The sequence below is a fragment of the Trichosporon asahii genome (genome assembly GCF_000293215.1).
Source record: "Trichosporon asahii var. asahii CBS 2479 unplaced genomic scaffold scaffold00004, whole genome shotgun sequence".
NCBI lineage: Eukaryota > Fungi > Basidiomycota > Tremellomycetes > Trichosporonales > Trichosporonaceae > Trichosporon > Trichosporon asahii.
In genome coordinates this window covers 38,447-60,240 of record NW_014040920.1, presented here as the reverse complement: position 1 = coordinate 60,240, position 21,794 = coordinate 38,447, and the positions used below count along the sequence as shown (strand labels likewise).

Sequence of the window (21,794 nt, the reverse complement as noted above, 5' to 3'; positions counted from 1 at the left end):
TTCGTTCCTTCCACTGTCCAGACTGCTCGCAGACCTGGCTGCCTCCGCGCCTTCGCTATGGCCTGCCCCTTGCGAGCTGGTTTCCTGCTTCTGGCCATCCCACTCAGCAACACCACAACAGGCGCTGGGGTTGTTCCACAGCACCGCAGCCGGGAGTAGCACCGCAGCCGGGAGTAGCTCTGCCAACCTCCAGTGCCGCCGCCCTGTGCACAACAGCAACAAATCAAGTGGAGAGTGGACACCAGCGCCCCATCTTTGGGTCGTTGAGTTGGTGACACCGCCTCCACCACCGTGTGTTGGGGTCTCGCATCCAGAACAACTTAACCTCCTCACCAGACGAGTGCCTCACTATCTACTCCTTCCTTCTTGGCCTTGTGTATGGTCGAACAAGCATTGGCACGCCGTGATAGGTTCCAACATGGGCTCAATCTTGCCGTGACCGCACAACTCAACAACCCTAACGCCCACTGAGCAGAAGCAAAGAGTTATGGAGCATTTCAAATGCATACATCGCGGGATTATCCTCATGTAAGCCGCTTTGGCCCGAAGGCCTCAGAATTGCGTTGCGGCGCAGTGCATGCCGGACGCGGCGAGGCAAGATCTCCAAGGCCTCAGCCAACACTCACCCTCCTGCACCCTGATGAGGAACAATAGGCTACACCCATTTTGACCGCTCGGATCTCCAGCCCCACGGATTGTCACCTCCTGATGTTCACATCTCACTCATAGATCCCCGACCATGCTGGCTGCTTGTGCCCATTACTCCCCAGACCTACGCCCAAATGAACAGCTCTCCAAACGCTTGCTGACATTTCCCACTTTTACATTGACACAACGATCAGTTAGGCAACTCTCCTTCTCAAGTCACTGTAAACGAACGCAATGGCCATCGCCACTCTACTCGAAGAGGAGAATGGTGCCGAGCCCATTCCTGACACTGCCGACCATCGACTCCTGGGTGACGGGACAACCTCAGGCTCGCGAGCGTCGGCCAGCACCCCATCGAAGATAGACGATCAGGAAACGCCTGTTTCGCCTTCACTTCTCGCCCTCACTAAGAAGCTTGCTCATGGTTCCGGGTTTCCGCACTCCCCTTGGCACTATGTATCCGGTGAGTAGCCGCAATGAGAGACCGGCAAATGGCTGACATGGCAGAGGAGTTTTTCATATGGCTCTTAGACGTCGACCCCTGCTCAAAAAAGCACTACGTCTCCGATCTTCTGGAATTCTGTAACGCTCCTCCTTCTCGACTTTCACCGCAAGTAATCACTGATCTCGATGCTCTTCACAGCCGCACGTTGCACCTGAAGGCCCGGAATGGGGTTTGGGCCGCGGGCCAGTCGATTGAGGTCACCTGCCGTTGCCAACCGAGGAAGACTATGATTAAGCGGGACGTGCCAAACATACCGCGAGACGTTTCTGGCCATTTGTACCCAGAAAGTAATGCCGAAGGATATTGGCCTTTCGATTACGATCCGCAGAGCGAGGCAAATCGAAGCAACATTCTTCAATGGGTCTTGAAGCGTTTGGCCGAGTACATATGGCATCACACCGCTCCTCATCCGTACGCTACGTTCCCAAGTGCGAAATCAATCGCAACATCACGCAGCTGGGCACGACTCCTTCCTGCAGGGCTGCTTCCTGACAAGCACGTGTTCGGTATGTCCGTCCCAATACTACATCTCCAGCGGCCCATTTCGTTCCACGGGGGTCCAATGGTCAGGCTGTTGAAGTATTCCAAGCCGGATCGCATGGAGATGACCGACCTGAGATATCGATGGCTCTCCTACCTGTACCGTGGACCCATCCCAGACGGCAGATGTCACGACTTCCCACCTCTCACGTGCTCCATTATAACCATGTTCCTCGGACCCCAACTCGATGCAACAGCCGCCCAACACCTGTGGGGGGTCTACAAGAAGTGCGATATCGAAGTTTCCAGGAGGGAAGGTTGGATTGAAGCTGGTTATACCCCCCCATGCTCCCTGCGGGACCGAAAGCCGTGTTTGCTTCAGGGGATCAACGGGATCACAGTGGCCTTCTGTGCTGCGCCGCCCTCCAGGATCAATCTATTCATATTCCCGGAGGTTATGGACGTCATTCTCAGTGATCTCCTGAGGAACGGAGCTATTTGGCTGTTGTGCAACAAGAGAGAATCTTTGAAGGATCTCTTAGAGCTTTGCTTGGGTCGCGTGTATTTCACTGCGACAAATAGCGACACTTGCTCGCTCAACGCTGCGCTGCCTTCGGTGTGCCGTCGGGTGTCTCTCATCTTCAAAGCGTGGCTGCATCGGCCCATCGCCCCATACTCTCTGTTGTCCACGCCCCTTTCATTTCAAGAAATCCTGCAAGACATCGGTGCTCTAGGCAATAGGAACATCGAGGTTCCCACATCGACGCGCATCCAGGTATTTGCGGGCTCAATGGTGCTAAACGCTTGGAGAGAGCAGAGAACGGAGACAATGGAATGCCAGTGGAGAACGTACCACGTCGCTGCGTTTGGGATTCTGCGTGGATGTGCGGTTGGCACAGTAGCCAACATCATGATGGAACGAATCGAGGCCCGACAAGAAGCATCGCGGCGTATGGAGTTCCGACTGAAATTGGTCGCGGACGTCATCAAGACTGTCATGGGACCTCTCACGGGTCTATCTGGGTTTGCAGCAACTCCGGAGCTGGACACAACGGTACAGATGCTCACCGAGTCTCTCAACAGGCGCCTAGGGAAAGCAAACAGACAGGACTTCGCGGAGCTTAAAACAATGCTGCAGGTCACCCGAGACACCCTGCTGCAACAGTTGGATTCATATAGCGGCACGATCGATCGCGACTTCATGTACCGTCACTTTTGCCAAGCATTGACCCTAACAGTCGCTGGGTCCGGAACCGAGGAGGCAGGTACTAGAGAGCACGTCCCGGCCATGTTTGACCCATCAAACACATCTCTCACCTGGGAGCCCCTGGTTTCCAACCGTGACACTCGATTCGAACCGGAAATTGCCCACATGCTCTTCCATGATCTGTCCCGTACTCGAATCGTCCACCGAAGTCACGCACAATGGCACGACCTGCTGATGAGAGGGGTCAACAGAGAAGCCAGGCAACGTCTGCTGTCACAGTATGGACAGTTCAGATGGGTGTTTACCGAGAAGCGCGCCTATGAACTAGCGGCGCTTTTCGAGACTCATAATCGACAATGCAAAACGGCAATGGTGGCTTCGGAAAAGCGATCGCCGCCGATGATCGGAGCTGCCTCTGGCCCGAGCTCTGAGTCCCCTTCCACCAAGAGCCGTGATGATCTGGGGGTGCATACGGAGAACGACGATCTTCATTCATGGCCCAAACTTGCTCAAGTAACCGATGACTACACGGCTGGTCCTGAGCTGCACCTTAAGGCGAGGACACAGATATACGTCGAGCTTGGAAAAAGTCGGGGCTCATACCGATTTACAAGCGTTGAAGATGACAACATCAAAGGAGTGCGTACAGGGCTGGCGCCGTGCAAACACGAAATGGAGATGCTGACGACATCCAGGCTATCCTGAAGAGCTGTGTCAAGCTTCTCGAGTGACGGGACAAGGCATGGATGTTTCGCGCACGCCCTTCGTCCGAGCACTGGTCCCTGAAGTTCCGCCTCCATCCTCGCTGGTGCTGCCTCTCTCCATATTTGTCAGTGCTTATGCATAGTAGTTCAATAAAACCCTCACACTCGCCATATTTACGAAGCTGCCCAATCGTCGAAGTGTCGATGATGTGGGTTTCACCAACGCAGCAATGCTTGTCAAGTTTACCAGCAAGTAAGGCCTTGCATGACTGGCCCAATACCGTTGCCAAGCGCGAACGAGATGACACCGGTAGGGAGCAGAGTGATGAACATGGATGCGAGACTGCACGCGTTCATCTTGACAGTGCCGGCCGAGAGGAAGTTGGTCCATCCGGGAATAGACGGGATGGGGACGAAGGCGCCGCCGACGTTGTATCCGGACTGGACGGGGCGGATCTTGTTGAACAGCATGCCCCAGGCAAGCATCTCTCCGCTCGTGAGGGGGATGTTGCGCCGCTTCCAACCGGGCGGGAAACGCTCCTTGGCGAAGAACCAGTCGATCGTGTCGGCCGTGCACCGCTTGTGCGCGCCGCGGAAGACCTCCATCGCGAAGCCCGACTCGGCGTACGCGACAAGCATGCGAAGGGGGTTGAAGTCGAAGGAGGGGTTCTCGGCGCGCGAGTCACGGTATGCACGCTCGCGCGAGGCAGCACAGACCTCGGGCGTGATGTCGCCGTTGTCCCCGAACTGGGCGATTTCAGCTTTGAACTTCTCCAAGCGGGTCGCATTCAGGTGCACCTGATCGCCGACGACCTTGTCCCCGCGCGTGACCGAGGCGTCTCCCTCGAGGAAACCGTGGTCGGAGATACCGACGCCACCAGGGGACAGCAGGGTCCCACCACCGAGGGACAGCTTCTGCGTCCAAAGGTTGCCCTTCATGACGAAGGCTGAAAAAACAAGGAGAGAGGCAAGCTCGGGCGACATGGAGTAGCCCTCCCATACGCCCCGCATGAGTTCATACGGAGTAACAAGACCATTTCGGGGCAGGTAACCGTGGTTCGCGAGCGTGTTCAGTCCAGGGCACGGACCGCGCTGGTCATCGGGTCCAGGGGCCTGATAAGGGTGGTCGGCATCCTCGCCGCCGCCCCACCATGCATCCTCGTCGTCGGGGCGATGCAAGCTGTACGCATCGTAGATCATATCCTTGGTGAGCTCGTTTTGCCACGTGTTCAGCAGCTGAGGCTTGGGGAAGTCGGTGAACTTGGGGTTCTTCTTCGCATCAGAACGGACCTTGGTCTGGGCCGCTAGCAGCTGGAGCGTGAAGACGCCCATGGTGAATGGGTTGAAGGTCTTGAACTCGCCAGCCAGCTGCTGCAGGAAAGAGCCAGTTTGCTGCGTGAGTTGCTGCAGACCGTTTGCTACGTTACCGCCTGAGGACTGAGCTATCTGCCCCAGACCAGCGGAGACGTTGCCACCAGCGAGCGTGGCGACACCAGCCTTTACGCCAGAGACATCGACGTTATCACCGAGGTGCAGCCCTGAGAAATCACCGATCTTGGAGAGATCGAACTTGTCCCCGATCATGAAGACATCGAGCTTTTCGAGGTCCTCCTTCAGCTTGCCCTGGTCAACCTTCGTGATGTCCAAACCGTCCTTGAAGATCTTGTTCAGGTCAAAGTCCTGCCCCAGGTGGCCAAGCTTAGAGAGATCGATCCCTTCGAGCTTCGGCAGGTCGAGGTCCGGCAGCTTGAACTGCTCAGCAATCGTCTGCACGTTGTCGATGATCTTGGTCGGGTTGAACAGATCGAGAACTCCGTCCCACTCCACCGCGGCGGCTCGTTCGGCGTGGCCATGGCTGCGCGCCATGTGCGGGAAGGCATCGATTGCAGGGAGCACCACCGCGATGAGCGTGAGGCCGGCAGCGACACGCATAGTCGGAAACGAGTGTGGGGTAGGAAGGAGCGACTGGGAGAAGATAGGAGGAGGCGGTGGGAGTACGTATGCTGGAGCTGTCTCACTCAGAGACAGCTCATCTTATACGCTGCGGAGGAAGGTAGCCAAGCTCGCTTCTTTGCGCTCTCTGGGCTCAACACTGCTCTCGGATTGCACTGGACTTGGACCATAGGCCAGGAATAAGACCGCATTGGGCCGGGGAAGATGTCGACCAACTCGAAGAAGCGGAAGCGCGGTGCGGGAGATATCTTAGCATGCAAACAATTCAGGTCGTGTGCGGAGAGGGGCAGGAGGAGCATTAAGTGAGTTTCAAGTCGCTGTTGAGCGAGTAAACAGTGATCCCGACAGCCGAGGCTGATATATGGCTGCTGGATCCTATGTATTCAGGATGAAACGCACGGAATCGACGACTATGCACGGCACATGGCGAACCGGCAAGCTCGGCTGGCCAGTTCGTGGCCAGGTGTGAATTGCAAGAGAGGGCGACTAGAGGGTCTGGGACGGAGAATTCGGGTTCTCGGAGGGTTGAAAGATGCGTCGTCGCGTCTCCTGTAGCTCAGCCCTGATGTCGCCCGCCAAAAACGCAGAATTTCCCATCATTTGCCGCCTCTGCAAAGGGTTAGAACCTTCATCTATCAGCTCGTTCTTACGCAAAACCTTGTGGCGGAGTCCTGGTGTCAGGGTGCTCCAGGGCTGCCAGGTCCGCAAAAGCTCCGAGAGAGTATTAAGCGCCCTTCTCGGCCAACCACCTACGGGGGAACTGTCTGCCCACGGCAGCTTCTCGAGCAATCTCGGCATGCGCGGAACAGCCTTATGCACCATTGCATTCGCTGCCACACCCGGTTAGTGTCGCTCACGGACTTGTCTCACCAAAGTCTGCCAGCGCAGAGTTACCGCCGCCCAGAAACAGGTAGGCGGGATGACGTACGTCCCGTTGACGGTAGAACCCTGGGCGGGGTTGTCACAGAGATGTTGGTGGTCGGCAAACGGCAAGCCTGGCGTGTGTTAGATGCAATGTGCCAGGAGCAGGATCCGAAAGGCGGTGCGGACCCGGAGATCATAGCCGGTGCATGGTAATCGGTGGTATGGGGAGGTGTTGGGCATAGGTCGCAAGCTCACCGCAACATGGTAGGGCTTGTGTAAGAGGTGCTTTGGAAGGGGGCACTGGTGGTGGGACTGTCTTCAGCCCCTCGCATTGTTGGGTCACACTTCTGTCAGCTATTCGCCAGAGAGAGTCGTATGAACGCTTTGGGCGCCGAATCCCAGCCTATCGAGCTTAGCTTCATCTTGTAGGTCGTCAGTGCGCACGACGGCTGTTATACCGATCGAGGCTAGGATACTAGTCCAGTAGGGGTTCCGCCATGCGGACGTCACCCGAGCATTGTCGCGCGCGCCATCAGTGAGCGATGCGCCAACGCAATGGACGGTCACCATGGTCATTACTCATCAGGTCCGGACAGACATGTGAGTCCCTGCTCACGGTTGCGAGGCGGCGAGGCGGTTGCAGACCACAAGAAACTCACTCCCTCCCAAGCATCCTCTTCAGCCCCTCCAATTCCTCACGCTTGCTTGTTCGCACCCAGCGCCCGCCGTGCAGCTGCGGTCTCGCTGGGCCCTCACCATCGTCTCTTCGCTAGTATATCGGTTAGTATAATCGCCTCTCAAACGGGAGATCCTGAGCTGGCAACAGCTCGAAGGGTGCGCGATAGAGCAGGGTTCGACTCCCTGGCGGAGAACGTTTTTGCTCGACTCGGCGCACGGTTCAGGACACTCAGAGTGAGTTACATTATACCAGGCAGGACCTGAATCTGGCGTTCGCTTGTGGTCTGGGTGAGGGATGACGAGTGACTGAGTGGTCATCCGGAGATTCCAAGCAAGCACTCACGATGCTGGCGTTGAGAGGAACACCATGCTTCCTGATCTCAGCAGCTTCGGCAGATCTTTGGGTGCCCTCGTGACACCCCTGACCCGTCATCAGGGCAGCAAGAGCCGCGCGCCAGCGGTAGAGGCTGGCTGGGTGGTGGATCCGCGGGTATCTCGGGTGCGACGGGGGAACGGTCGGATCACACCCTTGATCCGGCGCTTCCGCGAGCATCTCGCTGCTATCAGCTTTTCTGAGTGATCCGGAACATCGCTCGTTGTCAGGGGGCACGGGATGATGCCTGACCATATGCGTATATAGATAGGGTCGACCCACCCAGTGCCAGCCCGTTGGCTCCCCGCACTCAATCTCACGGCGCACCAGCGCTCCAATATTTTCACCGACCACCCCGTTCTTGCTTCCCGACATGGTTCGAGGTGACCAGGTTGCGACGGTACGAGGTCTTAGAGAGCATGTATCGAGGTGTTCGAGAGGTGTTGAGTTGAGAACTGGGCAAGGACGCTAGCGCATGTGCGGAATCAAGTACGGCCGGCTGTGCGCGGGGACGGACCCGGTATCTCCGAAGCACGTTATCTCGTCACTGCCATCCATCCTGAGATAGTACTCTCGCCTCTCAACCATTCCTCCATCCATCCATCCATCCACCTCATGACTCATGTCCAGCACTCCCGATAGCCAGGCAGCTCCCGTCAAGAAGCGAAAGCGCACTTCGCAGGCGTGCCGCCCTTGCCGCGCCAAGAAGACCAAGGTGAGTACAAGTTACCTCCCCTCGACCATCCGGGACGATCCTCCTTCCCTCCGACTGTCTCCCAGAGCCGATTCCTGATTCCAGTGTGACGGCGTCCATCCGCAATGCACGCCATGCATTGAGTACGGCTTCCAGTGCAGCTATAATCTTGACTCGAACGCCCCGCCAGCCGTCGCCGCCGGCCAGGTCCTCGTCAGTCAGGATTATTTGAAGGCGCTCGAAGATAGGATCATGAATCTGGAGCGCGATCGATCAGCCCCTCCAGCACCGCGGGCGCACGCCCCAACGCCGCGCAGCACGCAGATGACTGTTCCTTCCCCGCTGGGTGCGTACGATCCACCATCTGGCTCGTCGAGTAACCCTCATGCGGCGTCGAATGGGACGGTGCGGGCAGGACATGGCAGCGGTCCCGTAGATCAAATCCAAAGCTTCGACTCTCCGCCGCCATCGAATGCCATCGACGGTATGGGATTGCTTCTTGCGCCGCAGCGGGAGACCCCACGCGCCGAGCCGTCGGGGTTGGGCTTTGGTCTCGCCGAGAGCGAGGTATACGGTGCCATGTCGGGCATCTCCTTCCACCACATGCTCCTCGAGCGATTGCTGCCGGGCTACTGGTGCCTTGCACCACGCGCAAACGCCGCTCCCCGCCCAGATGTTGGATTCCTCGGCGTTGCACCGACGCCAGAGGTGTTCTACGCCGACCGCACAAACCTCCCAACCCGAGCCCAGGCGCAGCGAATGTTCGATTGGTTCGAGGCGTACACCTGGCGCGTGTACCCGTTCATCGACATGAAGGCGTTGCGCAACTCGTATGATCTTCTGCTGGCAGCCGACGACGCAGCGCTCCGTGCACCCGAAAACCAACCCATCATTTGCCTGCACTTCGTTGTTTTCGCCATCGTTGACAGCATCTCGGACGACGAGTACACGCCATGCAATGTCGGCTATGTCGCTCTGCGTATGCTCAGGAAACACCAGGATTGGCCGCACAGCACAACCAAGGTCCAGGCGCTGCTTTCGGGCGCGATGCTGATGCAGGGCATCGACCACCCTGGTTTCTCCTGGGACCTACTCGGCTACGCTATCCGCGCGGGCTACGCCGTTGGGCTACACGACGCGGAGACGGGACGGCGGTTCCCGCCCATGGAGCGGGAGATGCGCAACCGCGCTTGGTGGGCGTGCTATACATTCGACCGTCTCGTCACCGTCAGTATCGCTCGACCCTCAGCGATCACGAACGACGGCTGCACGATTCCTCTCCCGGAGATCATGGAAGGCGAGCCGGCAGCCTCCATCGAGTTCTTCCGCGACAGCATCCGACTGCACCAGGCGCTGGCCGATGTTGTGCGCAATCCGCCTGTCAGCTTTCGGCACGCATCGCCTGCGTTCGTCCGCAACGTTGTTTCGCAGACGCACTCGCTGGAGCAGGCGTATGCCGAGTGGTGCGATACCGCCCATCTCAGCGACGCAGGCCACGAAGACCCCCGTCTCGCAACTGTGCTCACTTTGCGTGGCCTGACGATGCGGCTGCTCCTGCACCGCCGCGTCATGCTCGCTGCTATCCACGACTACATCCCCGGCGGAGCGCGGCACGGGCAAGTCGCGGCCGAGACGTCGCTTCAGCACCTTGAAGCGCGGCACCGGGACCTCGCATTCGGCATCAGTCTCGGCATCATCGTTGAGACTGCGATCCACACAATCAACATTCTCGACCACGGACATGCCGACGCCTCCCTGTCTGCGCCATGGTATCAGCTCTTCTACGCCATGAACGCTTTCACGTCGCTCTTGGCGACGCTGCTCCTAGACCTGAGCCAGTGGAGCTGGTTCATCCGCGTTCCCGGCCTGCCGATAGTGCAAGCGCTGCACAGCAGCATGCGCGTCGTGCGCAAGATCTCGGACCGATTCCAGCGCCCGTCAGCAAAGCAGGCAGTGGTCATGATTGAGAACGTCCTGACGACACTAGGAATTGCGGACCCATCCCAGCAACAGGAACAGGCACCATCGCTGCAGGACCTGCCTCAGCTCGACATTGACGAGCTCTGGCAGAGCCTCGAGCTACAGATTCCGGAGATGTACTAAACTCCCGCGGCGCTTCGTAGCCCGGGACCTCCATGCATTGTTGTATCTCTTAGCAACCACTCACTGCAGAACGTCAATGCATTGCCAATGTACGAAACCAGCGTCCAGACTCTACTCCTTCAACCACTCGCCCGCCGCAATCAGCCAGTCACCAACTGTGTCCTTCGCACTCTCGTACGCCGACTCGATGTTGTCGCACATGTTGTTCCAAACCTTCATGGGCGGGGACTCGCGCAGCCTCGCTCCGTCGGGGGCATACAGCGCCGGAAGCGGGGCACACTTCAGCGCGGGCTCGGAGTGGTCGCCCAGGCATTAGCGCCGCCTGGTGCGCGAGCGGAGACCAAGAGTGGCTATGGTGGTGAAGGAAAAGTCAGACTCACTTCGCAGTTGCCATTGAGCACCTGGAGCGCCGCCTGCACCCACGTAGCGAGCGCGAGGACGTACATCCTGTCAAACAGTGCCTGTTTGGCATCACCGGCGATCTGGGTACGGACCGTGGGCGAGACAGTGAGGATCTTCTCCTACGAGTGAGCAAGCCCATAGAGCTGTGAACCTACGCGGGACTTTTCGGCCGATGTGGCCTCCTTCAGCAACGCTGTCAAGCGGGCTTTGACCTTCTCCCCCGCCGCCTTTGCGGTCTCCTCAGCCTTGCAGGAGGACACACCGGCATTCTCGAGGTTTGTCGCGAAAACTGGGGTGAGCTCATTGACGAGCGTGGTGATGGGCGAAGGGGTGGGTGTGTCTTGGACCATGGTGGTTCGATGGAGAGCCTCCCGGCCTCGACTGACGCTTCTTATACCGATATCGGATCCCAACGTCAACAACGAGCAACAGGGAGCCTGGGAACACAAGTGCCAAGCACATCCACCGAGATCCAGATAAGGTTTATGCATAAGGTGCCCTCGGTGCAGCTCGTCGTGGGCCAGGCTGGCCGATCGGCGTTCGCATTGTCGTTTCCCCAGTCGAACGCAGGTCATGGAAGCTGAACGTCAGGTGATCTGCAGGAACCGAGCAGAAGGAACATGTTCGGCTTGCTGGATCCTGGATATGACGAGAATCGATCTGCGCTCGGACGCTGACTGGACGGCTGCAGCGTGGTGACGAATGAGGAGTAACGCGACACCGCGCGACCCGTGCAAGGGTGGCGTTCAAGCCCTGCAGAAACAATGAGGGTTGGGTGGGTTGGCGGCGCTGACTGAGAGGAAAGACGCGGCAACACAATCACGAGAGCATACTTCGCGGCTTCCGAGGAATCGGATCTGGACCTGGCATGCGATCGTGGCGTTGCAGCTGGCGGGAAAAGCGGGCAGAGGCACCTCAACCCAATAGGAAAGGTTGCGAGTAAGCAAGTGAGCGGAGGAGCCTCATCGAGCACTCAGAGGGTGGGAGGGGTCATACCAGCATGGTGGAAGGCAACAAACTACAGATCCAGGTCCGGGAGGTGAATTAGATCCGACACATCCGCGTCATGATCTGCCTGATCCGCGCGTTCGTGTTGTGCTTATTCCGCCGCTGACGCTTTGCCTACGATGGGACTGTCAGCTCAGAGGCCGAGTGTACTAAGTAAGTGCAAACACCTCTAATGGCCTACCCGGGCATAACAATCGCAGGCAATGCGGAGTTCAAGTCCACAATGTAAGACATTAACAAACGCCTGACGCCCCGGCGGCACGGGTCGAGACTCCGCCCCGTCGAACGCTGTCAGATCCAAAACATCGGCCGCTTAGCTCAGCTGGTTAGAGCATCGTACTAATAATCAGTCTGATTATCAGTCCATGCGGAGGTCGGCAGTTCGATCCTGTCAGTGGTCAATCTTTTTCGATCTCTCTGCTTCTAGTGATGTCTTCATTGCAGGGGCGCGGAGGACACACACTCTGGTGTCGGAGGGCTGGAATTTGCAGAAGACGCTTTGTTGCTCGGAGTGCGGGCTCCTGTGGTTCCGGGACGTTGTGTTTCATCTATGTCGGAGTGTCACGTGCTCCCTCGGCTACGTTCGGCCGAATGAGATAGGTTGGAGGGCCATGTCGCGACCCTCCGCCGCACGTCGTGCTCGTCGACACACTCTCTGCAGCATGCATGTCGTTCTCCGCACGGTCCCCTCTTTCATTGCGTGCTCTTCGCCTGCAGCTGACGAGTTCTGCAACCAGTCGCGGCGCTCGAACGTGTCTCGCCACACGGCCGTGTGCGGCGGAATTATCTTATCGCCCCACCACCTGATCACCGCCCGGGTCCCCTCTTCTCGTCACACCCTCGCTAACCGAGATAGCCTTGACCACTTACCCGGACTTGCTATTGTCTGCAACACTGTTCTTCGAATGGGCCCAACCACCTAGCACGACCCGTAATGGCACGTCCAGAGTCTGAAGCGCCCGTTCTGGCGCCGACTCCTGAAGCCACTCGGCAGCTTCGCTCCGAACGACGGCATCCAGCCTGGACGTCGGGTACGTCGACGGACCACACCGAGTCGACTGAGCTCTCCGTCTTCACGTCCGGCCACGCCTCTCCCCACAGCGACCGCACCTCTGGTGAGCAAGGAGATGTCGAGCGCGCCCTGGACGACAGGGATGAGGAGGACGCACCGCTCATCGCCTCGGTCACTGCTTCGCCTGAGCCCGCCGAGCTCAGCAAATGGGCCGTGGCCAGCCTGCTCCTCCAGCATCTGAGCAGCACGTTCATCGACGGAGCGTACAACTTCGCTTGCTTTCTTTTTCTCATCGAAGTGTTCACGGACTCACTAGTACCCGCGTCCCTGGTCGGATTCGGGACCAAGCTCGCCGGGCTGGCGCTCTCTGGCTCGGTTGGTGGGCTGGTGGACCGATACCCGCGCCTGTGGTTTGTGAGGCGAGCGATTGCAGCACAGAAGTGCCTTCAAGCACTAAGCTATGGACTGTTCCTTGGTGAGTGGTCCGTTAATCGGTTGCTCTATACTGCTGAGAAGTGCTCCAGGGTAAGCTAACATCAGTTCTCTTTGGCCCGCTCTACTCTGGAGCGAACGATGCCTTCCACGGCCGCGCAGACCCTGGCCCGACAACGCTGGTCTGGGCTCTTCTACTATCAACGGTAGCCTGCAGCGCCGCCATCGACCTCGCCAACACAGGCATCACGGTCGCCGTCGAGCGAGACTGGGTTATGTCCATCGCCCGCCGGCCCGACCAGCTCACGTACCTGAACACCTGGATGCGTCGGATCGACCTGATATCGAAGCTTGTTGCACCCCTCTTCGTGTCCCTTCTGACTCTGCGCGGTTACGAGTTGGCTGCCGGTGCCCTACTCGCACTCAGCGCGTTGACGTTGGCGACGGAGCAGGCGTGGATCGGGCACGTGTACGCCGCCTTCCCGCTTCTGGCTCGGCGTGCGAGCCGCGGCGAAGCTGAGGTCGAGCCAACGGGCTGGGTTCAGTGGGCACAGCGCGAAGCGCGCGACTGGCGCGAGTTCGCCTCGCTGCCAGTGTTTGGCAGCTCGGTCGCCATCGCCACGATCTACCTCACGACCCTCAGCTACGACGGCACGTTCATCGCGTACCTGAAGGCAGCGCGGGGATGGGACGACGGCTTTGTCGCGCTCATGCGTGGCGTGTGCGTCCTCACCGGTTTGCTGGGCACAGTCGTCATGCCACTCCTAGAATCCCGCATCGGCCTCGAGAGGACTGGAGCCTGGAGCATCTGGTTCGAGGCAGCCTGCCTGGCGCCGACACTGCCTGCCTTCTTTCTCCCGCCGCGGTACGGCACCCACGGACCGGGCTGGAACAGCGCTCTTCTCTTCGGCGGTATCGCGCTCAGCCGTATTGGACTGTGGAGCTTTGACCTCGCGCAGCTGAAGGTGCTCCAGCTCGAACTCGACAGCCACCCGCGCCGGAATCGGCTCACGGCGCTCCAGATCGCGCTCCAGAACGTGTTCGACCTAGCCAAGTATGTTCTCACGCTTGCTGCGGCTACGCCGAAGCAGTTCAAGTGGACGGCCCTCGTCAGCTACATCGCCGTCATTGCTGGGGCGATCGCGTACATGTTCTTCCTGCGCGCAGTGCGCGGGCATCTCTTCCACCTCAACAAAATCAAGATCTGGTAACTGCCAGACCCCCCTTGCATCGGTCTTGGCTCTTGTATGTGTTTCAGTGTGTATGACTATGGCATGTGAGCGGCTTCTCCGCATTCATGGGCTTGTTTCCATTCCGAGAATGTAACTGGACCCCAGGCACGGACACTCACCGCTATTGCAACTGCTACGCGCTGAAGGTTAGCGTGCATGCATCGCGTCAGCAGGCTCCACATCCACGAGTATGGACACGATGCATAGCCAAACCCACCAGTAAAACACAGCAAAAGAGAAGCCTACTGCAGGGGTTGAACCTACGACCCTTGGCGGTGACGGCAAACAAACCGAAAACCAACGCTCTGGCCACTGAGCTAAGCAGGCCCTTGCCGGGCGGAAAGCCGCTCACGGAGGCCGACGGCCGCGCGGGGAGATACCCTGTCGCCTGTGGACTGCTTGATGGGATCGCCAAGCAGCCTGTGGGACTCACCACGGCTCCTACAGCATGCAATCATGTTGAGCTTGCTGGCACTCAGGGCCTGCAGGCGGAAGTGTATTCATGGAGCATTAACGCTCGTTTGGCTAGACACTGGGGGACCCTGGACTGAAACAGCAGACTCCCAAGCGCGCGTCTAAGCCGTTCAGGGTCCACCACACTGGAAACCCTGTCTACAATCCGACCCTCAACCCTCTCCCAACCTCACTTCCTTAACTCTCTTTCGCTCCGCTGAACAACAAAAACGTCGCGCTCGCTGTTAACGAGCACTCTCTGACCACTGACAGGATCGAACTGCCGACCTCCGCATAGACTAGTACTCGTCCGAGTATTAGTACGATGCTCTAACCAGCTGAGCTAAGCGGCCGAGGATTGATTACGTTAGCGTCGCCGCCGGGGCGGTCTCGGCGGGCGACGGCGCGGAGACAACGACGGCGATAGTCCTTGGACTTGACGTACTTTCGTGGTATGGTAGACTTCAAACTTCATCTCATTGTTCCTATCATTACCGACAGCTATGCTAGAAGCTCGACCGGGTCTCGTAAGACATCTTGGGGTACCCCGGCTCGGGTGCAGGTCCAACCATCGCTGCAGTCTCTCCGGTTTCCGCCATCTCCGGCCCCTGGACTCTAGGCGCCACCCGCTCCCTCTCTTTCCTGATTTGGAGGGGCAAGAAACCCAGTCCGATAACGTACAGCGTGATCCAGATACCGAGGACAACTCCCCATCCCGCCTTCCATCCTCCGCTCACGTGCCCGTGGCCACGCTTCTCCCACTCGCTCGAGAGGCCGAGGTACGCCACCGCCCACCCGAGCCCAATGACGACAAAACCGAGGAACCAATGGAAGAAGTGGAGGGCCGAGCGTCCCGTCCTCGTCTTCAGGTGTGTCATCCTCCGACCCAGGAAGTGGGCACAGACACCGAGTAGCGCCTGCGCGATGACGAGCGTGAAGAGAGCCGTGGCGGCACGGCGGTGGGGTGAATCGAGCCCGCCCGAGAAGTGCGCCCAGGCGATGCCGAAAGCGGCGCAGACAAAACCGAGACTGAGGAGGAATTGCCAAACCGCATGGACGGGGAACCAGAATGGCATTCTCGAACGGGCGAGCAGCACTCCGGCAGGGAGGAAGAACATGGTGGCCAGCGCACCGCAGACCACGTGCGCAACCGTGGCTGAGTGGCTACTCACGACGACGAGGCGCCGGCTCTCCAGGCAGAGATTGTCGCCAAGGGAGACCTGGTGAGTGTGGTCGACGGTCGGGCAATGCCACCGTTTCCGCCGTACTCGCCATACTGCGCGTGGACCGACAGCGCGAGCACGCTCAGGAGAAGAAGAAGAAGACAGCGGATTTGTGTCGCTGTCGACATGTTGAAAAGTTGTTTGGGTGGTCAGTGGCGCGTAGGGTTGAAAGAGTATGCGCAAGGATTTATGAACGGCGAAGAGCATGAGTACTCAGACGGCACTGGCATTATAATGTCTGCGTTGTTGGATCGCGGAACAGTGCGTTGACCGGTGGTCGTCAGCTGTCCTCGTACCAAAAGCTTTTGCGTAGTCGATGGTGGCGCTGTCTGGGGTTTTAAATAGGTCTGTCTTGGAGGTGGAATGCCTCCTCGCTACTCGGCAGCGGTGCTCTGCAGTGCCACTGCCCGTCGAGTGGCCGTCAAGTGTCCGCCACGTGCCGTCTAGATCTCCGAAAGGCGATGACGCAGGAACAGATCTGGTCCGCGTCTTTGTGTGCCCGTCTGTGCTCATGCGTCTCACGACAGTCGCTCATGTTCACCGCACTCCCCCGCATCGAAACATGAGCAATTCATAAAAAGTGCCACGGGCGGCGGCACTGACGTCACAGGTGGGCCTGGATCGCATAGGCAGTGTTCCACTGCGATCACAAGCGAAGTACTCAATGGTAGCTCCAGACCTCTATGCATGTTAACGACACCGTGTGTATCACACGTATTGGAGGGCCGTGTATGGGTATGGACGACATTGTCTGATGGCTAGAATGGAGGGATTTCGGAAGCTGACTCGGGGCTCAGCCTTGTGTGGCATGGTTTCCACCAACGGGTGTCGTCGAGTTGATGACGTGAATGAGCTGATCAAGGCGATCGACAAGTGGCTTGACGAAAAGCTCAGCTCGTTCCAGGTCCTCCTTCTGGGTTGGAGAGGTGTTGTGCACCATCATGCCGACTTCGAAGATGACCATGCAACTGATGAAGAAGGCGCTGCCTATCCAGACAATGGCCAAAAGGTAGCTGAGAATGTTGACGGCTGTGTACCACCGGGGCCTCTTCTTCTGTAGTTGCTGAGCTTCCAAATCTACAGGCTGGGACTTCGGAGAGTCAGCGTTGGGGGTGTCAGGCTCGTTCTGATGGCTATCGGTGGAGGTTGCTGAGGAGTTGATTGGGCATGATGATTGATCAGTTGAGGTCTACGCCGTCCGGGAAAAGGGCTCGTGATACATATTATGGGTTTCCCCAGTTCGAGATACTGCATAAGTGTAACTTTTCAACCTCATGGGAACCTTCTGATAGCCGCGGGGGATCTAAGTAAGGCGTTCTCACATCGTAACGCGTTCGCATCGTCGTTGTAGCATCAAGTAAGCTGCCGCATGCGTCGTGAGAACGGCTGGACGCCATGAATCAACTCACGGCTAGCACGATCTCCCTAGGCCAGGGAAGTGGCCGAGATTGCGGAATCAAACTGCGTAAGCGAGATAAGCGCTATCGTTGTCCCTGCAGACGGCTGGCTTGAAAGGAAGTCTAGCCTGACGCGTCACCCATCTGCCAGCCACAAGAGAAGGGAAAGACGCCGACTCAAGTACAAGGTCCCCGTCGCATTACGGCCTTCCTTCTCTTGCCACTGGTCAGGTGTGCATGGCAACTCACAGAAGAAACATATGACCGCTCATTCTAGATGGAGGCACCGTTTGTCCACCTCTTCAGTTTCATAAATTACTCCACCCAACGCCATGAACCAGGAACCAGACACCCGCGACGTCCCCCCTGATCACGCCACGACGTTCGAACACATCAAAGAACAGCTTCTCATAGTCTGGCAGGCGGTCTTGTATATCGTGGAAGCGCTCTTCTTCCTCTTCCTTTGGACCCCTGTCCCCAACCGCATCATCTGCTACCTCTTCAAGTGCGTTCCTCCTGTCAAAGATGCGGTGCCGGGCTTTCAGGTGCACTCCGCCTCGTTCTCCGAACATGTCCCCTCCAACTACACTCCTGGCCTTATGTATGGATAGGCACCCGCGGTATCCCAGTCCATCTGCCCGCCTGCGATAGTGCATGGCTCGACTTCTCCGGTCGCAAAACCCGTGGGCCCCATAACAGCTTCTCCGTATGATGGCCATGCGCATCCAGCCGGGCTCTTCCTATGATGGCTCTCTGATCTTCGTAAGAGTTCGGTGCACCCGCATGCTTGCCGAAGCATGCATATGATTTCATGCAAATCCATACCCAGTGTGGTACCGAACTCAGTATCCTTCAGCCCTGACCTCTCAACGTGAAAGGCCCGGAGCCCCGCTGCCAAGCCTCGCCACCGCCCGCGGGTCCGTGTCCCTGCTCGGATCGCCATCTTTGCGCACAATGTCAGCGACGTGTTTTCGTCGCTCCATGTGCATCCCGACCTCATGAGTATCACTCTCTCCCTCTCTTTGGTGATATGAGCTACGCGCCCGTCCCGCGGCAGACAGGACTTGGCGACCGGCCGCCGCCACCCCCATCAAGATGGGGCCGCCTTCAGGACCGCTTCGCCGAGTTCAAACGACATCTCGATCAGCGTCCCGAGCAGGCATTTGTGCTCGTCTTCGTCCTCGTCTTCGTTCTGGGCACCGGCTCATTCGTGCTCTACATGATCACGGGCGACTTTGACGACACTGGCGGCACACTCGATAACGATACATGGGCCGAGGAGGCGAGGAGGTTCGAGGCGTACTTGAAGCCGATCATGGATCGCCTCGATAACATCACAGCGAGACTCGATCGGATTGAGAGCAAGCTAGGTATATGAGTGAGTCGGCATCCTGGTTGGGGCTGACAGCGCGCAGGAGTGGAGGCGGCCGCTAGTGGGCAGGCCGATGTAGAGTGTTAAGGGGGTCGGAGCTCATGCACTTTGGCTGTAGGTTCATGGTAGACGAGTGTGATTGAAGTGTTGTAACTGGCAATGCCGCAATGCCCCTGTGCCCCGAAGCCGAAGTTGTGCCGCATTCCCTGTCAAGAGAAAGTTGCCAGCGCCTCGAGGATACGGTGGGAAATCGGTTTTACGTAATGACCCTTCCATGCGCACCGATTCGTCTTGATGCCGCTTGATCCACGCTCCCTCGCACACCGGGGCCGACACTTGTCGTTTTCCTCGCGAGTATCGGCGCTGCCGAACTACCATACCAGAACATGGCACCGTACCAGTCGGTCATCTACGCGCCAGATGGCGAAGCTCTCTTGTACGTGTACCCCTACCCGCCCTAGAAAAAGTAGTCGAGAGACGTCCGGAATGAGCAGTTGTCGCGGCTACAGCGACATTGTCCTCTCGTCCATGGTCTGTCAAGGGTTTGCATCCGCCGGGCAATGCCCTAATTCCTATCGAGCATTGCAAAAGGGAACGCTTCTCGCGCTCTCGCCGCTCGCTTGAGATGTCGGGGATTCGAACCCCGGTAAGCTGCTCGGCCAGGTCATGGAAGGCAGCCATCTTAACCACTGGATCAACATCCCGGGCCTGCTTGCTGTTTGCTGTGCCAGCGCCCGTGCCTGGGCGCTGCTGCGCCCGAGTACGCCCGCTGGAGTGCGCGTGCTGCTAGCCTCCTGTATATCTTTCTCGCATCGCGGGCAACAGGCTGCCGAATGGACTAGAGAGAGCGGAGGACAGAACTCGCGCCCGACCATACGCCTGGCCTGGTGTCCTGAATGATCACCGAACGGTGCGGCGTGCCAGCAGATCTGCCCGTTTGGGGTTACTTGTCACAGACACTGGCGATACCATCAAGAGCATGTGGGAGCTGTCAGCGATTACGTAAGCTTCAGCCGTAACCTCCCCGGACGCTGCCGTCTGTTTCTCAACGAAGACATCTATGGTGAAATGGTATCATGCATCCTTGCCACTAGAATTGGATGCGGTGGGGGTTCGATTCCCCCTGGATGTACTCTTTTGATTCGAGGAATCATGGGGAGACGTTGGAATGGAGGCGGCACCGCAAAGAAGTCAAGAACTCGGCCTACGGGCCAGACGGGGTTTGCTCAGTCGTAGATGCAAATAGACGTAGAGCATGCACACGATGTGACAAATGTCCCAGGTGGACAGCATCGCGGAGAGTTGCGCGCCGTGTTGTGCGACGTGCGATTGAAGATGACACGGCTAAGATTCTCGCAACTGAAGGCTTCGTTTTCCAGCTGCGTCGACCACGGTCACCCGTAGCCCACAATGTGGGACTAAAGAGCTAAAGAAGCATGACCTCCACCCGGACCTGAACTGGATCGACAACCTAGCTTCATATCACGCTCCTTCTCTTCCGATTCACTGATCCTAACCACATAATCAATGCTTGGTCAAATGCTTCTTCCAGTCGACCGTGTCCAACGTCATCACCTTATCTGCAGATAGTCATCCTCCTCCCGAAAACGTTAGTCTCCCTCCGCGTTACCATCGCTTCCCGCGCGATGACTGGGCTGGAGTCGGGTTCGGCCCCGCTCGTCTTCTTCTTCGAGATGCCCGGTCCAGGGAGTCTGAGATTGTCAGCCCAAAGCTGAATCCGATGCTGACCACTGAGGTTCATCAAGCTCTGCTAGAGACCTTCCCCCGGGAGCAGTTCATTTTGCACGGCCATGGAAGGATAGAGGGTCGAGACTTTGTAGTGGAGGCCCTCAACCTTGTTAGAGAACGACTGGTGGACTGCACGCAACACCAAGACCTGCCCAGCGACTTCCTGGACATGACGATAGTCTATCCGTGGTTGCCGCGAGAGGCGGACCTGCCGCTCGAGCGATGGGGCGTGGGAATCTCGGTCGATGAGCTAGGCGAGGGTCACATTCTGCAGGGTGAAAAGGTCATCTACTAAACGTGCGAGGCAATGAGGTCGGCCAGCCATCCGCGCAACAACTAGAAGTGATGGCGCAATGGGGATCTATGTACGGAAGTACAAGAGCGCGCGACGACAGGCTGCTCGGTTCACCAACATATGACGAGTGGTTCAAGGCGCGCCAAGAGGTCCAGACCACCCCAGCTCCGCACGCTTCACAACCGACAGTCAATCGGAATGGCCTCCACTGAGCCAACCGATCCCGCAGTCTGGGCAGCTGGAAGATCTGAAGCGGCCCCGGACCTTTAAAGTCGTCACCACGCCCTGGGGCCGTCGAGGGCGGCAACCTACCGCCGGCACCGCCCCGACAGCCCCTACAGACGCAGTCTCTCACGGCCGCTCAGCAAGCCTCGCCGACGAAGGCTGCAATTAGCAGCTCGCCCGCGTCTCCACCTTCCCACAAGTCGCTGGGTTCTCGATCCTCCAGCATTCTCGGATATCTCATGCTACTGACCACTCGACCTCAAACCCAGGCACATCGTCATCTCACAAGTGACCACGGCCGTCTAGTAAAAGAGTCCCAGCAAGTCCGCCAAGTGACACCTCATTCAGAGCTGTAGGGTTCTTAAACCAGCCGTCGTCAAATCGTCGGCCTTCGAACGCATCGGTCAAACCCGTCTGCACCACCCTTTTCACCATCTCCCTCAGCCTCAATTAAGAGTCATCTTGTACTGTTTCTTATGTACTGTTTCCAATGCACAGCCATTGCTGGGGTGCTTCTGCCCTCTGTGAGATCCAGACGGCCCGCCCGATGGCGTGCCCAATTCAAGCATGGTCCCAGCCATCAACAACGAATGCATAGAGAGCAAAAACTGACCACTGACAGGATCGAACTGCCGACCTCCGCATGGGCTAATACTCGTCTGAATATTAGTACGATGCTCTAACCAGCTGAGCTAAGCGGCCGAGGACGAGTGCTGCGCCCAGGGCGCAGTCGCGCAGGGCCCGGCGGCAGCGCCCGCGGCTGACCCCGGAGCCAATGCCCAAGC

At 58.1% G+C, this 21,794-nt stretch overlaps 8 protein-coding genes and 7 non-coding genes across 15 annotated transcripts; 8 read left to right on the top strand and 7 right to left on the bottom strand.

Moving 5' to 3' along the window:
• Positions 1–882: 882 nt before the first annotated feature.
• A1Q1_03076 (uncharacterized protein) lies at positions 883–3,571 on the top strand (the record flags this gene model as incomplete). Its single annotated transcript, XM_014328166.1, has 3 exons — positions 883–1,111; positions 1,180–3,479; positions 3,536–3,571. The coding sequence occupies 3 exons, from the start codon at positions 883–885 to the stop codon at positions 3,569–3,571; spliced, it is 2,565 nt and encodes an 854-aa protein (XP_014183641.1).
• A 216-nt stretch (positions 3,572–3,787) lies between these two features.
• On the bottom strand, positions 3,788–5,476 carry A1Q1_03075 (uncharacterized protein; the record flags this gene model as incomplete). The annotated part of the gene is made up of 1 exon (XM_014328165.1): positions 3,788–5,476. The coding sequence occupies one exon, from the start codon at positions 5,474–5,476 to the stop codon at positions 3,788–3,790; it is 1,689 nt and encodes a 562-aa protein (XP_014183640.1).
• Positions 5,477–7,124: 1,648 nt separating this feature from the next.
• On the top strand, positions 7,125–7,233 carry A1Q1_t043. The gene has a single exon. It is a non-coding gene; the product is annotated as a tRNA-Glu (tRNA).
• Positions 7,234–8,034: 801 nt separating this feature from the next.
• Positions 8,035–10,209, top strand: A1Q1_03074 (uncharacterized protein; the record flags this gene model as incomplete). The annotated part of the gene is made up of 2 exons (XM_014328164.1): positions 8,035–8,127; positions 8,212–10,209. The coding sequence occupies 2 exons, from the start codon at positions 8,035–8,037 to the stop codon at positions 10,207–10,209; spliced, it is 2,091 nt and encodes a 696-aa protein (XP_014183639.1).
• A 111-nt stretch (positions 10,210–10,320) lies between these two features.
• On the bottom strand, positions 10,321–10,961 carry A1Q1_03073 (uncharacterized protein; the record flags this gene model as incomplete). The annotated part of the gene is made up of 3 exons (XM_014328163.1): positions 10,321–10,488; positions 10,590–10,724; positions 10,767–10,961. The coding sequence occupies 3 exons, from the start codon at positions 10,959–10,961 to the stop codon at positions 10,321–10,323; spliced, it is 498 nt and encodes a 165-aa protein (XP_014183638.1).
• Positions 10,962–11,926: 965 nt separating this feature from the next.
• Positions 11,927–12,020, top strand: A1Q1_t044. Its single transcript has one exon. It is a non-coding gene; the product is annotated as a tRNA-Ile (tRNA).
• Positions 12,021–12,553: 533 nt separating this feature from the next.
• On the top strand, positions 12,554–14,274 carry A1Q1_03072 (uncharacterized protein; the record flags this gene model as incomplete). Its single annotated transcript, XM_014328162.1, has 2 exons — positions 12,554–13,106; positions 13,172–14,274. The coding sequence occupies 2 exons, from the start codon at positions 12,554–12,556 to the stop codon at positions 14,272–14,274; spliced, it is 1,656 nt and encodes a 551-aa protein (XP_014183637.1).
• Positions 14,275–14,534: 260 nt separating this feature from the next.
• Positions 14,535–14,622, bottom strand: A1Q1_t012. Its single transcript has one exon. It is a non-coding gene; the product is annotated as a tRNA-Arg (tRNA).
• Positions 14,623–15,008: 386 nt separating this feature from the next.
• A1Q1_t011 lies at positions 15,009–15,101 on the bottom strand. Its single transcript has one exon. It is a non-coding gene; the product is annotated as a tRNA-Ile (tRNA).
• Positions 15,102–15,254: 153 nt separating this feature from the next.
• On the bottom strand, positions 15,255–15,866 carry A1Q1_03071 (uncharacterized protein; the record flags this gene model as incomplete). Its single annotated transcript, XM_014328161.1, has 1 exon — positions 15,255–15,866. The coding sequence occupies one exon, from the start codon at positions 15,864–15,866 to the stop codon at positions 15,255–15,257; it is 612 nt and encodes a 203-aa protein (XP_014183636.1).
• A 1,834-nt stretch (positions 15,867–17,700) lies between these two features.
• Positions 17,701–17,979, top strand: A1Q1_03070 (uncharacterized protein; the record flags this gene model as incomplete). The annotated part of the gene is made up of 1 exon (XM_014328160.1): positions 17,701–17,979. One exon carries the CDS (start codon positions 17,701–17,703, stop codon positions 17,977–17,979), a length of 279 nt encoding a protein of 92 aa, XP_014183635.1.
• A 419-nt stretch (positions 17,980–18,398) lies between these two features.
• On the top strand, positions 18,399–18,827 carry A1Q1_03069 (uncharacterized protein; the record flags this gene model as incomplete). Its single annotated transcript, XM_014328159.1, has 2 exons — positions 18,399–18,738; positions 18,784–18,827. The coding sequence occupies 2 exons, from the start codon at positions 18,399–18,401 to the stop codon at positions 18,825–18,827; spliced, it is 384 nt and encodes a 127-aa protein (XP_014183634.1).
• A 534-nt stretch (positions 18,828–19,361) lies between these two features.
• On the bottom strand, positions 19,362–19,444 carry A1Q1_t010. The gene has a single exon. It is a non-coding gene; the product is annotated as a tRNA-Gly (tRNA).
• Positions 19,445–19,794: 350 nt separating this feature from the next.
• On the top strand, positions 19,795–19,872 carry A1Q1_t045. Its single transcript has one exon. It is a non-coding gene; the product is annotated as a tRNA-Gly (tRNA).
• Positions 19,873–21,618: 1,746 nt separating this feature from the next.
• A1Q1_t009 lies at positions 21,619–21,711 on the bottom strand. Its single transcript has one exon. It is a non-coding gene; the product is annotated as a tRNA-Ile (tRNA).
• Between the last annotated feature and the right edge of the window lie 83 nt (positions 21,712–21,794).